At 40.8% G+C, this 16543-nt stretch overlaps 1 protein-coding gene across 1 annotated transcript in view; it reads right to left on the reverse strand.

Annotated features, from left to right (window-relative positions):
• Nucleotides 1-2578: 2578 nt before the first annotated feature.
• MYRFL (myelin regulatory factor like) overlaps nt 2579-16543 on the reverse strand; it is a 58228-nt gene continuing 44263 nt past the window's right edge. The window contains exons 19-24 of the mRNA XM_084613822.1: nt 12031-12093; nt 8661-8748; nt 8313-8387; nt 6022-6130; nt 3136-3210; nt 2579-3040 (exon numbers count right to left, since the gene is read on the reverse strand). Of these exons, the coding sequence (XP_084469948.1) occupies nt 2954-3040; nt 3136-3210; nt 6022-6130; nt 8313-8387; nt 8661-8748; nt 12031-12093 (497 nt within the window). The 3' untranslated portion in view covers nt 2579-2953. The remainder of the gene's footprint in view (nt 3041-3135; nt 3211-6021; nt 6131-8312; nt 8388-8660; nt 8749-12030; nt 12094-16543) is intronic.

Consider the following 16543-nt stretch of genomic DNA (forward strand, 5'->3'; position numbering starts at 1 on the left):
CAACATGTTCACTACTACTTGGTACACATGGTCGTTTCTGGGATTCTGACTGAATTTGAATGTCATGCTCATCTCACACCAGAGATTTACCAGTATCTGACTGTGGTTCAGTGGCCAGGTAGTAGCACACTTGTCAAAGACTTGTTCCTGTCAGTGGTCATAGACAGTTATCTCTGTCTGCAGCTCAGTGGTCAGAATCAAACGGAAGGGTTAAACGCCAAGCAGCTGTACTTGCACCAGAGGGGTTGCTTCCATTTCCTGGGAGTCAATAGGCTACTTTTGGAATGGGTTAGGAACACTGGCCCATGGGATTATGGGATAGTGTTGGTGGTCTCTAAGGACATGAGTCTTGAGAACCCAGGCCTATGTTCCATCCACACTACAAAATGATAACATTTGGACCCAAGTCCCAGAGGGATTTAGGCTTGGACTTATCCTCCACCAGATTCTGGGACCTGGGTCCTAAGTGCTTATATGGACGGAAGAGGTGGGGAGGGGGTTGGGCTTCAGCCTGAGCCTGTTTATCTACATTTCATTTAAGCTCAGTGTCCAAGAAGATGTCAGTGACAGCCTCATCCCATTTACAAGTAACAAAACAAAAGACATGGTTATTTAACTATAAACATTTCCTCCCCTTTCTAGAATCTCAGCTTGTCATACCAAGCTGAGACTTTTCCAGAAGCTATGAAGACCCATTATCACAATTACTTTAACTTAGACTATCCAGTTTGTACTGTACTAGTCAGTTTCCAACTTTTGCTTACTTTATAAATAATCAACAAGAGTTGGACTTTTGTTACGTTGGAAACTTAGAATATGGGCTTCTGCACAACAGCCATTCCTTTGAACCTGCATCAAGTCCTAAAAGGAGAGTGGCTAGATAAATGTGCCATGGGTGAAACTGGTTGAAACTTACAGAATTTTCAACTAAATTTGTCAAAAATTCAATTTGTACAAAACACACCATGAAAATGTTGCACAAAAATGTTGGGGGGGGGGGTCTCCACTAGCATTAACCAGAGGTTTGTTTTGATGAAGTTACATTGTGGAAAACCCACATTCTCCCACTGCAGTGCTACAGGTCAGTTAGAACAATATATCTACCAAGAGCAATATCCAATGAACAGCAGGTAGGCCTATTGATCTACAGTTTTGTTAAAAATGCATGTGTATGGTCATGTGTTTGATGGCGAGCATGTGTAATTTTTAAGAGACAACCATCAATGTAGGAGATTCTCCTCTGAAACCTAAAAGCAGAAATTGGTTTTGTCCAGATTCTGAATCCTTTTGGATCCAGACTTCCATATCAAGCCCATTTCCGGGCTATTATAGAATATGTCATCTATATGACATATTCCCCGGCAAAGATGGAGTCAAGGTTGAGAGTTTCTGCTAGTCATTTGGGAGTAAAAAATTTCAGGGAGGTTGCAATTATCCCCAAACTTCTATAAACCCAGAAAGTTCAGAGTTAAGGATTACATTAAAGAAATACAAACTTAAGGCACCCAGACAACCTTAATTCTGCCCTATAGTGGTGTCAGGCAGTAGCCATACAATTACAATTAAGACATTTTAGTGTTTGTGGTCAAAGATTAAAGTAAACTGATTTTTAGAGGCAAGATTTTCTTCAGAGCTTTTCCCCTCATGGCTAAACATCTGAATATATATTAGCACTGTTATGTTTATTTAGAAACCAGAGAAATTTCCCAAAAAACAAACAAACAATAGATTTAATTTAGGATTAAGATTGCTCACATGTACATTTCATCAATTTCCCAAAATCTAGAATATCACCATTATATTCCTTTTTCTCCTCCCTCCCCAATACAAATAATTTTCCTTATACCCACTTACTGACAGCATCCATTACTCATAATTCATGTACTTCCTCTATCTCAACAGCAAACGTACAACTTAAGTGACAGTCATCCTAACCTTATCCTTAAAAAAACAATTTTCCTAAACATAGAAGAATGTAGATACCACCAAGTACACGTCTATCTTACAAAACTATGCACAGCATCCCATTATCATTTTCCTGTTCTCTCACTCTTCCAGCACACTGACACATGTCTTTACACATTGTAACAAAGTGGGAATTTTCTGTAACTTTTTAATGAATGATGTGCATGAAAGTGACTTACTTGATGGGAAACTCTTGGGGTTGGCCCACTGAAGTGGTTTCTCCAAGAGACTGCTTAAAAGCTGGGGCACAGCACAGCCGTGACACACTCCAAAAAATAACCAAGGATATATTCTTCTGCACAGATCAAACCAAAAGCTCATATCTGAAACATACTCTTCATTCTAGCATCAACATCACTGGTGTTAAAGTTGCACATTTGTTGCTGAGTGTGATGTTAGCACGGGTGTGTTGGCCCACATGACGCAGCGAAATAATTGCATGCACTGTGGAACGAGGTTTCCTAAACTTGTCGCTATTACGTCAATGAGATTTTGTACTTGTACAACCTCCTCTATAACAAAGCTTTTGTTTGGTAGAAATCATATATACTATAAAGAAGGAGGCAGACAATACTGGAGGGTAGATGCTTGTAGGACAAAAACAAGTCTCAGCTGCAACTGATATTTTTATTATGTCAAAGTCTTCTGAACAGTCTGAAGTATATTAGAATGCCACTATTTCCCCCCCCATCTCCTGTATTTTATAGCTGTGCTAAGAGCAGTGGAACCCTTTAATATCTACACACTGAGCTCTCCATTGATTTTCAGAAATCACGTCCTTTCACAAGTAATGACTTGACATGCAGAGTCTGGACTACAGTCAAATAATTTATTTTTGCCCACTTGTCTCTAAAAGTTAACGGTTAAACAAAAACTAGGAAACATTCCACACATCTCATTTCATTTGCAAGCTTTTACTAAGACAATAGTCTTTTCGGTACCATGAGTATTATCTCTCCCCCCAATAAACAGAATGATCAGCAATATTTTAGTTACACTGTCGATAGAAGTAGAAGTAGTAATCCGTAAAAAATATCCCAGCATAATTTGGATCTGTTGAACAGTCTGCAAGATCCTGCAGGAGAAAAATAAAGGAGATTAATGTAGAAACTAATCACAGCTAAAATGTCATGTGTCTTTTGGTCTATTTCCCATTTGAAAAAGGCTTACCGGTGCAGCTACTCGGAAATGGTATGCGCTGTCATACCACCAAGTTACAGGGAGAATCCAAATATGCTGACATCCCTAGATAATGAATTATAGAAAAAGAAATTTGATAACCTCATTTTACATTCAGTTGGAGAGAAGGATAGGCTGTGAAAGCATTTCATTGCCAAATGCAGTATGAGTCATTGCGATAACAAGACTTGATAGCTACAGTGAGAGAAGTCAGCACACTTAAAGACAAAAGGAAAGTGCTGACTTTTAATGTTCTGAATGGGTTTTGTTCTGATCAGCTCAGGAATTGACAGACATCTGGCTCCCAGCATTCTAGGCTGGCTGTGAATCACGAAGTTCCCTCTTGACTCCTTTAGGAAACTAAAAATTTTCCAGAGGTGCCAAAGTGCTCTGTAAAGTTTACAGTGCACTAGTGGTAAACGTGATTCAGCTGATTAACAAGCCGCAGCAGGACTAATACCCTGGGTGTGCACAGGCTTCTATGTATTCCAAGGCATAAAGCAGCATCTTCACTCCAGGACTGTTGCAAGAAGATGTCCGCATGCAAGATTTGGTTGTGTGTGTGTGATATAACACTCTACCACATACAAATGCAAATAATGTATTTTGGCTCTGACACTTTTCCCTGAGATTGTATAGGGATGATTCAACCCCACTATTTCCAGGAAGAACAATGTTATAATGGTTTGACTTGGCACTCACATTTCATTCAAGGACCTCACAGATGTCACAGATATCAAAGTCCCAGCTACCCCCTCACCCTGGGGCAATAGGTATTATGCACATTATAAATTTTAGGCAGAAATTGTTCAGAGGCCAGCTGACTGCTGGGCTACTAACCCCTGGGGAATAAATCTCTCTACGCTCAGGAAAATAAGCTTGAAAACAAACACTTTCAATAGCAGCATTTTTATTCTGACTCATGCCAACCTTGAATAACTCACTGTTACAGCTGCTGGAAGCAGTTTCTTACCTATGGGTCAAACTAGACAGCTTTAGTCCTTTGATGTGAATTTCAAGTTGACACATGAAGCCTGACTAGCTTTGCTGCCAGTCAGTCCCAATGACATCCCTACGTGGGCAGATATGGAGACTCTCTGGGTTTGACTCAGAGCTTCAGGGGCTGCTGGAAATACAGCTGGAGGTCAGAGCTCCCAGGATCTTCATTCGCTTGTACCTGATGATTTGCTGTAGCCACAGCAACCCTACATCTTTTTCAATGGCATTTGAAAGTCATCTTGGGCAGGTAGAGGAAGACAGGGCTCCAGCTGATCAGCACAGCAGCAAATCAGCAATTTAATAATACTTAAGAATGCAGGGTGTAAGGAGCATGTATGTTCCCCAAGCTAAAAGCAGATGTGTAATGGGCCAAACACGACTCCCAAGTGTTCATGACATGTAGGTTTGCCCTAGAATTTTATTTGCAAATTTTCTACCACCTTTATTCCCCACTCCCACCCTTTTTTTAAGCTAGCAGACGCACTTCCAGGCAAGTACAATAAAGACTAAATACCCATTCCTGTGAGGTACTGAGCTGCCTCAATTCTTACTGAAGTTAATGGTAGTTTAGGGCACCCATCTCTTTGCTGGAAGTGAGTGCCCAACACCTGGCAGGATCATACCTCCAACTGGCTTGGGTGGAGGGAAAAGTTCTGGTGTTTGGGACAACTTCTATTCCCCCCAAGACATCCCAGAGAATATATGAAAATAATTCTCACCTACACACAGCAAGCTTCTCTCTACATTGCTTTATAGGTGAAATTCTGGCCCCACTGAACTAAATGGCAGTTTTACCTTTGTTTTCAATGGAGCCAGGATTTCACCTTAAAGTCATAATTCACTAGCAGTGGAAGCAGTAGGATGGCCAGGGGCTTGGGGGTGGGGGACTTCATCACCATGTGGCCACGGTGGCGAACACCCCAGAGTCCTATCGTGTTACATCTTCCTCCATAGGTATTTACCACCAGTGGAGAGTTTCAGCTCTGAAGTTTGTGAGGGTCCATGCACCCCAAGTGGTATGTAACATGCATTTTATATTTGAGTGAGTCTACAGAGGCCAGAGGAGAAATGAAGACAGGAAAAAGCCACCCTCACAAGAGCCCAATGGGAGCCTTAAGCCATCATTAATTCAGTTTTTGCAATGTGGAGCAGCAAACTGATTCGCACTAACGGGTTAAGTTCTACTTTCATTTACACCAGTGGAAATGCAGACTAACTCTATTAGATTTGGATTTTAGTTTGGATTTCCACCATTAAACTGTGAGCAGAATTTGGCCTAATATGTTTGCCAAAATAATTTGAGGGTTTTAATCTTGTATCTGTTTTTCATTGATATTTTTCAAGCACCCACAAGTGCGGAATTGACTGAACCTAGAGATTTGTTGGCTTGCTTTTGCTGCCTTTGCATGTGCCTGGAGTTCCTCAGTGTAGGCTCTTCTGTCCCCTACCCCTAACACATCTCTGTGCTTTGATCACCCCAGGATGGCCTTCTGCTGGGGAAGGGAGTTAAGCACCCACAGCTTCACAGAATTACAACCTGAATGTCTCCATCTCCTGTACTGGGGAGGGACGTTCAGCAGATACATGAGTTATGACTAACCTTTTCAAAGTTTTATCGTCTCATCTATAACATATACTGGCACTTCCTAAAGACATCCCAAAATGCATCACTGAGGCCCACAGTCTCATGCAATTTAGGTATCAGGGTTGTCTAAGAAAGATGTGTGCAGGGATGTCTTTAAGAAGTGCCAAATGATTTGACAGAGGGCGAGACTAGTTACAAATTATTTCTTTGCTTAATACCTCTCAGGGCCAAGTTCATGGGGACATTGAACATGTATTTCTGTATTTTATCTTTGCAACTCAGAAAAGTGTTACCTGGGTGGTTTCTTGGAAAGTCTCTCTTTTGTTTCTGTTTCGTGACTGATAGGAACACATATTTCCAAAAGTGACTTTGCATTGAAAGACGATTAATGGCTCCGTAGTGCTTCAAGAAAAAAGAAAAAGAATCCAAGGTTCTACTCTGCTGCTTGGAACTGAAATACAGACTGGAAAAAAACTAAAACAAATTCTTAAGGGTAGTGTCTTCATTGCAGCTGGGGGTGTGAACGGCAGGTCATGTGGACATACCCACACTAGCTGTCCTTTAGCTAGAGAGCTACAAATAGAAGTAAGGAAATGGCACAGCACAGGCTGCACAAGCCCATTTCACTCCCCGGAGTAAACACTCACATGTGCAGCCCACGCCATGGCAACCTCACTTCTATTATTAGCGAGTTAGCCAGAGTACAGCTAGCGTGGGCACGTCCGCACCAGGTGCCATTCACACCCCCAGCTGCAATGTAGACACACCCCTAGTGGCCAAAATAAAGGAAATTAGGGTTTCTGTGGCTCAGAAACTCTAATCATGATCTGGACTCTTTCCTGGGAGAGTTTGCATCTGCAGTTTTGGTTCAGCCCATCTAACTGCAAAGCCAAATCCATGTCTGCATATAAACTTCTCCAACACTAAAGGACGTTCAGACCAAAGGCTATAGCATATTCCAATCTCTCCAAAACAACAATAACTACATGCTTTAGTTTATCATTCCCCAGGGCCAGAAAACCTTTGGACACCATAACAAGACAGTAAACAAACCTTGACAGAAGACAAGCCCAACACACACATTAGAACAGGAACCTTCACAAAGAACCACAATCCTGCTGTGCACAAACATGCACGCAATTAAAAAGGGAACAAGCACATCCTGCGCTTTGCCCTGATTGAGGTCCCAGGTCAACACTGGCCCAGGGAGAGAATTCCAGTCAGAATCCTTCCACTGAAAAGACCCTGCCCCCTCCTTTTCCAATAGTATCTGACCATGGTCATGCCCTTCCAATCCTGCCAGCATGGGCAGCTGTGATAGGACTTGAGGGTCAGAAAAAAACAGACCCAGAAGAAGCTGGATGAGGCAACAGGTGACAGAAAAATGGAAGCAGCAAGGTGGCATAAAAATGTAGGGTTGTTTTTTTTCTGGGAGGAGAAAAAAGGGCTTGTACAGCTTTACTTAGACATTTGTACAACACAGCAATTGTACGAATGTATAATGCACATGCCACGTACTGTGCCCTAGATAGGTTGCAATGGGGTATGTTGGCGTCACTTGATTTTTATTTAGCGGAAATAAGAACATAGTATTTGGATATAACAACACACGCAATTAAATGTGGATTGTCTGTGGATTTCTGGTTGGTTTGTTTTGTCAGTGAAAGGTCACTGAAATACATTCAGAGCAAAAGAACTGGAGAACACAGCGGGAGCATGACAATAAGTTTAGCACCCTATTTTCTAAAACTATGAGCATGACACATTCATATCCATGCACGAGGGCTGCAACATTGTACATAAAGTCACACGCTTAAACAAAAGGTTTCTTTCTACCGCTTCAGATGATGCACAGCCACTTCAGTAGGAGTCCTGTTATGGTCACACTAATCTTACAAGCGAGAGTGTTCGTATGTGAGGTCAGCAGATTGCCTTTAAAGCGTGTTCCATTAGCTTCATAAAACTCTGCCTTGGAATTCTGAGAGATCAGAGTAATGAAATGTCATGAGGCAGAACTAAGCATTCCCAATTCAACAACCATTTTGAGTGGGATCAGCCTCCACTGGAGGAGAAGAGGAGCAGAAGAACCGGTTACTTCTGAGAGAACAGAATGGAACTCGACCTATGTTCAAGACGAGAAGCCTTTGCTGACTAAGAGCTTTGCTGTTGGTTAGCTCTGCCCCATGGCATAGGTAAGGACAGGAACTATTTTCTAGTCTCTTAATTAACATTTCCTTTATTAAGAAAAATCACAATAAATGAAGGCCCCAATCCTTCAAATGCTTATGGGCAGTGAGTAAAGTTACATATGGGCTTATCTATAGGATTTGGGCCTAAGACGATCACATTTTAACGTCTGTCTCAGTGGGTGAAATGCATCCTTGTGCAGAGTGCTGGCACTAGCCTGATGCAGTATATCCCACTGCAGAGCTATTTCAAAGACTTAAGTTATGCCTAGACATAGTTCTGGCCCTCTGCACAGGAATGAGTTTCATCTGGGGTCCAGAAAAATGCGGCAGAAGCAATTTCATTCTAAAGCCCAGAGCACATTTTTCCTATAGACACTTGCATTGATTGTACTTACTTGATTTCCAATGAGAGTATTACATTGATGGGCGTGTATTTGTTAACAGGAATAACATAGCTGTAATTTCCAGACCTAAATGTTGGCAACAATAAAGGGACAACATTAACACCAAAGAGTTCATGAAGTTTGTCTGCATGAGTATGAAAATTATATCTGGATTAAGAAAAAACATTTAATAGATTATGCTGTAAAAAGTCTCTTTTAAACAATAATATTTGCAATTAACTTTGAAAAATGGAATGGATATTTATCAAAACACATGAGAGGACAGGCAGGCACCAATGCCACCTTAATGGCATTCATACCTCATCACACTAATAAAATATAACAAAATATTTCACCCACCTGCACTGTCGACCTTTACTACAATAGCGACGGTCAATTTTTTGCTGCGTTTCCAAAATCTGCATGGAACTGATTGTTGTATCAATCCCTAAAAACATTAGGAACAATTTTTTTCTGGATTACTTCAGGAGTTTGGGGTAAGACAGTAATAACATTGCAGTTAACGCCGTAGTTCCCAGCCCCTTATTATCCATGGTAGAAGTTGCTGCAGGTCTAGTCACCAGCAATAGAAACCTTCAGCTGATGAGCTTTATCCTCATTCCACAGTTAAAGGGGAGATTGAAAGTAAAAGTCACATGTCAGAATTCCATGGGCAACATATTGGGCACCTCATATTAAAGCATTTTCCTAGAACAGAGCATCTAAGGTAGAGTTGCTGAGTGTATTTGCATATTTAGTTTCCTTAACAGGAGCTGCTCTTGCACAGATACACCTGAGAGACACCAGCCCTTAATTTGAAAATCATTGCCTTTTCCTAGATAAATGATTCAGAATGGAATGGAATTACTTTTCTAAGAATCCCTTGAATTACTGTTCGAAGAATTCGCACCTGCAGAAAATGTTTCATTCTGTAAAAGCATTTGATTTTATATTAACCTATTTGATACAACATGGGTACATATGCACTTACATACCAATTAAACTGTGGTTCAAGAAACAGATCAGCTAAAATCTAGAATTAGGACAAACCAGAACACCAGATCAACCCCCTCTCCACCTCTAGCTCCTGAGATTTTGGGAAATTCAGATCTCAGCTTTGTCTCTCTTCCTTCTCTTTAGGATGTGTTGAACTCGAACACCAGGTCAAACCCACCTCCCCAGACTTTATGGAAGTTTGAACTTGGTTCAGATTCTGTATCTGAATTTCATATTTTAGGGGTGACAGGACTAACGTAAACACTGGGAAGTGTTATGTGCTTCCAAGAACTCTCTTAAAACAATGGACAAGTCAAGTCCAAATTTTCAGTTGAGTGGGGTTCCTAGAAAATACTTGGGAACAGGGAGTATACACATTACCCACTCTCAGAGCCATCCTTTTGAAGCTGTGCCTTGAAGAAAAACCTGTGGTCTGTCTGATTACCTATTCATGATCTCTTCAAAGGCCCCAGCTGGATAAAGGAGGCACTCACCAACTCATAGGAGAGCTAAGTCCTGAGTGAAAGCTTTTACGAACTCATGAGCACAGGAAAAACTCCAGGTGTGTGTGTGTGGGGGGGGTTGAATGACTAACTGCCGCCCACAGCCCTTGTTGGAGTAGTGCAGGGGTTCTCAAACTAGGGTGTCGGGACCTCTCAGGGGGTCGCAAGGTTATTACATGGGGGGGTCCCGAGCTGTCAGCCCCCATCCCAGACCCTGCTTTGCCTCCAGCATTTATAATGGTGTTAAATATATATAAAAGTGTTTTTAATTTATAAGGCGGGGGATTGCACTCAGAGGGTTGCTATGTGAAAGGGGCCACCAGTACAAAAGTTTGAGAACTACTGGAATAGGGGGTGATCTCTGGTAAGCTTATTAGCATGTGTGTAACTTCTTTTACTGTTTTTAATATATTTTCTCAGTAATGCTTTTACCATAAGAATAAAGCACTTGCTTAGAGAGCTGTGGGTAACTAATAACTGTGGCAATTAAACTATTTACTGTCTCTCAGGAGAACAAGAAAGTAGGCTGGCTTAGGCAGCCTGACTGTGCTGGGGAGGTTACAGTATAGGTAGGGAACTGTGCAGCCTGGAAATACCCTGATCAGGAGGTAAAGACACGCAGGCTTCCACTCAAGAGAGGTGAAGTCTGAGAATCCTGGAGCCTAGAGTGGGTGCCCTTGCAGGGCCCTGGAGAGGGGAACCCAGGTGCAGTTGCTCTTAACTGTGACAGTAATGACTACAGGAAAGGATGAGGAAGGAAGCTGTTACCAGACTAGAAGGAAAGTCAGTGGTTAGGCCAATAGTCTGGGACTTGGGAGACATGGGCTCAATTCTCCGCTCCACCATAAGGTTCCTGTATGACATTGGGCTAGTCATTTAGTGTTGTCGTGCCTCAGCTCCCCACCTGTGAGATGGGGATAATAGTACTTCCCTACCTCACAGGGGTGTCATGAGGATTAAAGATCGTGAGGTGCTCAGCTACTATGGCAATAGATGGCATAAATAACTTAGATAGATTGACCATATTTGTCCCTTAAAGATCTAGTACATTAGTAACCTTCCCTTCATGACATCACTACTTTATTATGATTTGTATTACAGCATGCTGGAAGCCCCAACCAAGATCAAGGCCTCATTGTGTTAGGCATGGTACATACACATCAGAGACTGTCTGTACCCCAAAGAACTTGCTACTAAACAGCCAAGCCATAGGATGGGAGGGTAACAGACTCAGAGGTGTGGGATTTGCCAGAGTCACACAGCTAGTCTAGGGCAGACCAGGAAATAGAACCCAGGTCTCCTGACTTGAATGCCCGTGCCCCCTCCAGTGGCTCACATGGACTCTTATTTAAACAAGCTGCTGCTAGAAACAAAACACCATCTAACTTAAACATAAGCGCTGATGCTCTTCATGCTTCGGCAATGCCAGAGTGCACTCTCATATTATCTGCAACCATGAGATGCAAACACAGTGATTCGTTTGTCCAGAACAGATCTGATAGTGTTGTGCAACCTATAAAGGGGGAAGTCTTCAGTTAAATTAAGTTAAATTAAGAGCCTTGTCTGCACCAGGAAATTCCCACTGTTTCTAACACAAGTTAGTCTCCACCAGTGTTGTAAACCCGACAGCAGTTGTGCCACCAAACGGCAGACAACCCTGCTCACCTACACTTCAGCATGTGTTTAACTTTAAGCACGAGTGGTCCCTTTGCTGCTATTGAGCCTATTCAGTGGCTTAAGTTCTTTGCTGGATCGGGCCCAGAGTCCTCAGCGTCATGCAGGATATAGCTTCTGTTGAGAGCTGTCATTTACCTTGGCCGGGGGGAGGGGAAAACTGTATATAACACACCTTCCATTAATTTGACTTGAAGTCAAGTCCTTTGGCTCAATAAGTATACTGAGAAAATAAGTGCAAGAGAAGTTCAGCTGAGATGAGTTCAACATATGCAGTCCTACCTTTATGCAGATCATCCCCAGGTCTAAGACAAATAAATCCTTAAAGGGGGTTGCAGGCAGATCTGTAAAAGTCTAAAGAACACTTCTATGCAATTTATTCCACAAGAAAATTATAGTGGACCACAGGTATTTAACAGATTCCAGAACTCCAATTTCCTATAACCACCAGTTATAAAGCAATTTCCCCAAACCAGGCCCTCAGGAAGTTAAACAAAAGTAGTCAAAAGTTTTATAAAGTATGTATTTAAAGTATTTCTTTTAAAAGGAGGACTTACAGTCAATTCCAAGATCAAATTTTTCCATCAATCTCCTCTCTTGTAGTGCTTCAATTTTGTCTCCTGTGGAAGGGGACAATATTATTGATCTCCCTGTACAAACTATTCTAATGTTAAAAATGGACAGAAAAACATCAACACAAGACAGATAGCAAAATGTTCTACCCCAAATGACAGACCACCAAGGCACATGTACCATGAATGATGGACTCATTTAAAACGCAAACCAGCTTCATTCAGACCAAGGTGCATACAAAGGAAAGGGAACTGTTGACAACAGAATCAAATGAGCTTTTGAAATGCTACGGTATATAAGAAGAAAAAAATAAACAACCAAATAGAAAGGATTTTCCCCAGGAAGCATGGAATATATAGGCTGTTGTACAAGGGAAAGAAAGAGATATTAATTCACTTCCCAACACAGTGCACCTGCATACATCTGACTGTAAAGATGTCATTAGCAAGGATGCCCTCCCGGCTAGTATGGCAATGGCTAAATGGATACCTGGCTACATAAAAATAGGCAAGGGGAATATCCAAGGCCTCTGAACATAAGGGATAGGACAACAAGGACTGACCTAAAATGTAGTACGTCAGGGACAGAGGGATGAGGGCAAGTCTACACTACAAAATTAAGTCAAGCTAACTTACGTCAACATATAGCCACCACAGTAATTGCATTGGTTTTACACGTCCACAGCACACTCCTTGTGTCGGTGGTGCGCGTCTTCATCTGGAGTGCTAGCACCAATTTAAAGGCCAGTGTGGGCCAATTGGGATGGTTTCTGAAAGGCAGCAACAGTCGATGGAAGCAACACAGTGTCTACACTGATACTGCGTCGACCTAACTACATCGACTTAAGTGCTATGTCTCTTGCAGAGGTGGAGTTATTAAATCCTGTAGTGGGCAAGTTACATCAATGGGAGCTACATTTTAGTGTAGACGCTTACAGAGTTAGGTCGATGTACGCTGACCTAACTCTGTAGTGTGGATCAGGCCTGAGACTTCAGTCCAGAGAAACTGACGGAGAAATCTAGAAATGTGATCATTGTATTTACTGATCTCTGTTCTGTAAGTTCAAGGATTTGACTATCAGCACCAGACTAAGGAATTCTAGGTATGTTTTGTGAACTGTTTATGTCTCTATTTTCTAATAAGGACACTTGAAATGTACAGGGGTTACAGTATAATCACTACACTGTCTGTGCCTTAGACTAAAAGCATGGCAGTGGGGTTTTGTATCTTTTCCGCAGAGGCTGAGGGATCCTTTGCCTGTCTTCAGGATGGACAATCTGTCCACTGAGGTGCAGTTGACACGTTGGCTGTGGCAAACCCACAGCACAGGACAAGTTTAAAGGGCTAAGTTTAAGGTCTCAAGATGACAGAAATGAAATACAAGAAAAAAAACTTGAATTTCAAGAGGTGTTTTGTTCTGAATAATTCACATGTTGCCAGTTTTGTCTCCCACCACAATCACCTTATTCCAATTTGCTCATTCATTCTTTTAAATTTACAAACTCTCTGTAGTGTCTCCTCCCCCCCCCCCCGCCCCTTCCTGTTCTTTCCTCTCTGATGTTCTTCGCAGTGGAAAATCTTGATCAAAATTTTAGATAACGCATTGCAAACTTCCCTGGCAGCATGTGTGCTCATTAAGAGTCCTTCTGAAAGTGGTCCTCAGTCCTCTGCTGGAGCTGACAGACTGATCACTGAAAAGCAGACATTCTCCCTGTAGTCTTGCTACTTCTACTTTAGAGTGCTCTGCTGGAAAATTCAGTACACAGGCTGGAACACTGGAGCAGTTCCACCATGGATTCTTTAGATGGAAGATGATGGAAGCGTTAGGCTTTTCAGTTAACAAGCTCTGAATGACACATAGAATTAGGGCAAAGGTAAATTTATTTAACTTAGATTTCACTGTTTTGAGGAGGGCAGTGCATGGGGTTGGGTATCCAGGTCTTCCAGATTTCCTCTGATCCACCCAAGTTATATACAGACCTAAGAAAGGGCTCCACGGAGCTCAAAAACTTGTCTCTGTCACCAACAGAAATTGGTCCAATAAAAAAATATTACCTCATCCATCCAAATTACTGCTTTATCCTGTCCATTGGTGGGATCAAAATGAAATGCAGGAAAAAGAATTCTAGGTAAAGTCCTTTTTGTTTGGAGGCACAGAACATCATTCCAGAGGATCAGAAATTACCAAGAAGAAGTGCAGTGGTATTCATTGAAATGTCCAAAGCATTCAACACGTTTCTATGAGAGGAGGACACTGAATATGATCATAACCTCATGTTATGTTGATCTAATGAGTGCACACTGTTATGAATCCATAAATGACAACATTTGAAGGAAACTAATAGGGACACGTACAGTTAAAAATTGTAATGAGCCTTTAGCCCTCATTGAGCTCCATGAGGAGCAATGATTTGGGGGGGAAGCACACGGAGGAAATGACAAAATTTTGCTAAAAAATAAGGACAGTCCCTCCTCCTCAGGGACTGTTAGCATGAATAGATACGCCATAGTGGCTGCTAGGCTGGAAACAAAGAACTATAGCCCTATTTGAGGAAATAATGTGTGGGGAAATGGACCATGTTCAACTAGAGTGAGGCAAATGCTACAAAATGTAATCTGTGAAAATCTGCTGACATTTTTTAAAGAATTGCTTTGGCCTTGCTTGGACGTGGTTTTATTTCTGCTGTCCTTGAACATTCAAGCAATTGAGTCTCACTAGCACAACTGTTCATTTTACGCAAATCTGAAACATACTTAGATAGGATCTGCACTGAAAGCACTTGTGCACCCAGTAGTGTATGCACTGCTGTTGGCACCCACAAAATGTGCGTGTGCCTGGAGATCAGGGAAAGGCCCCACTGAAATGCACTCTGGATTTTGCATTCGGTTCCACTGTATTTGCAAACAGCTGTAACCTTCAGTGACTACGTTCTTAGATTGGTGAACTGATTCCTTAAAATACACGTTTGTCCTGATTATTTCCCTGTGTTTAGTTTTCAGCTTTTTGGTCTGTTCAACCTCTTCCTTCTCATTTGTTTTGGATACAGCTACATTAAGCTGCTTGTTGATTTTCTCTGCAATTGGATTGATTATTGACATTACCACCATCCGTTTGGGAGATCTGTTCAGCCTCATTAAGTTTGCTGTAGATTTGATATATTTCAGTAGCTTGTGTGCTGAGCAGATTTTCACTCTTGGATCCATACTTCATGCTATTTAGAGCATGAGATTCCAACAGTAGGTATTGTTCTGTGCATCTTTTTTTCCTGCTATCGGAATGCACTCTCATCATCTAATATAAAAGGTACCCAGATGGGGATGACAGCTTTTTCTTTTTCATGAAGTTCTCTCACTTTTAAATTAGATTAGTGTATTTTTAATTAAGGAAATCTTGATACTCATTCAAGCTTCAGAGTAATACAAGTCATTCAGGGCTGTCCTTTTTAATGTATTGTGTTGAGCTATGACTTTTACGGGGCTTAGTTCAGCTGGAATCATAAGAACCACTACTTATTTACTAACAGCAATGATTTAAAAATAGGGCTGTCAAATGATTTAAAAAAATTAATCACAATGATTGAAAAGATCGCAATTAATCAGTTTTAATTGCACTGTTAAATAATAATAGAATACCGTTTATTTAAATATTTTTGGATGTTTTTTACATTTTCAAATATACTGAGTTCAGTTACAACACAGAACAAAGAACAGCGCTCACTTAAAAAATGTAATTTTTTATTAAACAAAAGAAACTAGATAAACAAAAGAAATAGCATTTTTCAATTCACCTCATACAAGTACTGTTGTGCAATCTATTAATAATGAAAGAACTACTTTTTTTAAAACACATAGCTGCACTCAAAAATAAAACAATGTAAAATTTTAGAGCCTACAAGTCCACTCAGTCCTACTTCTTGTTCAGCCAATCGCTAAGACAAAACTAGTTTGTTTACATTTATGGGAGATAATGTTTAGCATATGTGGCATGTAAACACCTTGCAATACTGGCTACAAAAGTGCCATGCAAACGCCTATTCTCATTTTAGGTAATATTGTAAATAAGAAGCAGGCAGCATTAACTCCTGTAAATGTAAACGTTCTTGTTTGTCTTAGTAATTGGCTGAACAAGAATAGGACTGGGTGGACTTATAAGCTCTAAAGTTTTACATTGTTTTGTTTTTAAGTGCAGTTATACAACCAAAATAATCTACCTTTGTAAATTGCACTTTCACAATAAAGAGATTGCACTACAGTACTTGTATGAGGTGAATTGAAAAATACTATTTCTTTTGTTTCTTTTTTACAATGAAAATATTTGTAATTACATTATGTTTTAAGTGAGCACTGTACACTTTATATTCTGTGTTGTAATTTAAATCAATACATTTGAAAATGTAGAAAAACATCCAAAATAATAATAAATTTAAATTGGTATTCAATTATTGTTTAACAATATGATTAAAACTGCGATTAATCAAGATTAATTTTTTTAAATGA

This window comes from Lepidochelys olivacea (genome assembly GCF_965140295.1).
Source record: "Lepidochelys olivacea isolate rLepOli2 genome assembly, chromosome: 1".
In the NCBI taxonomy this organism is placed as follows: Eukaryota; Metazoa; Chordata; order Testudines; family Cheloniidae; genus Lepidochelys; species Lepidochelys olivacea.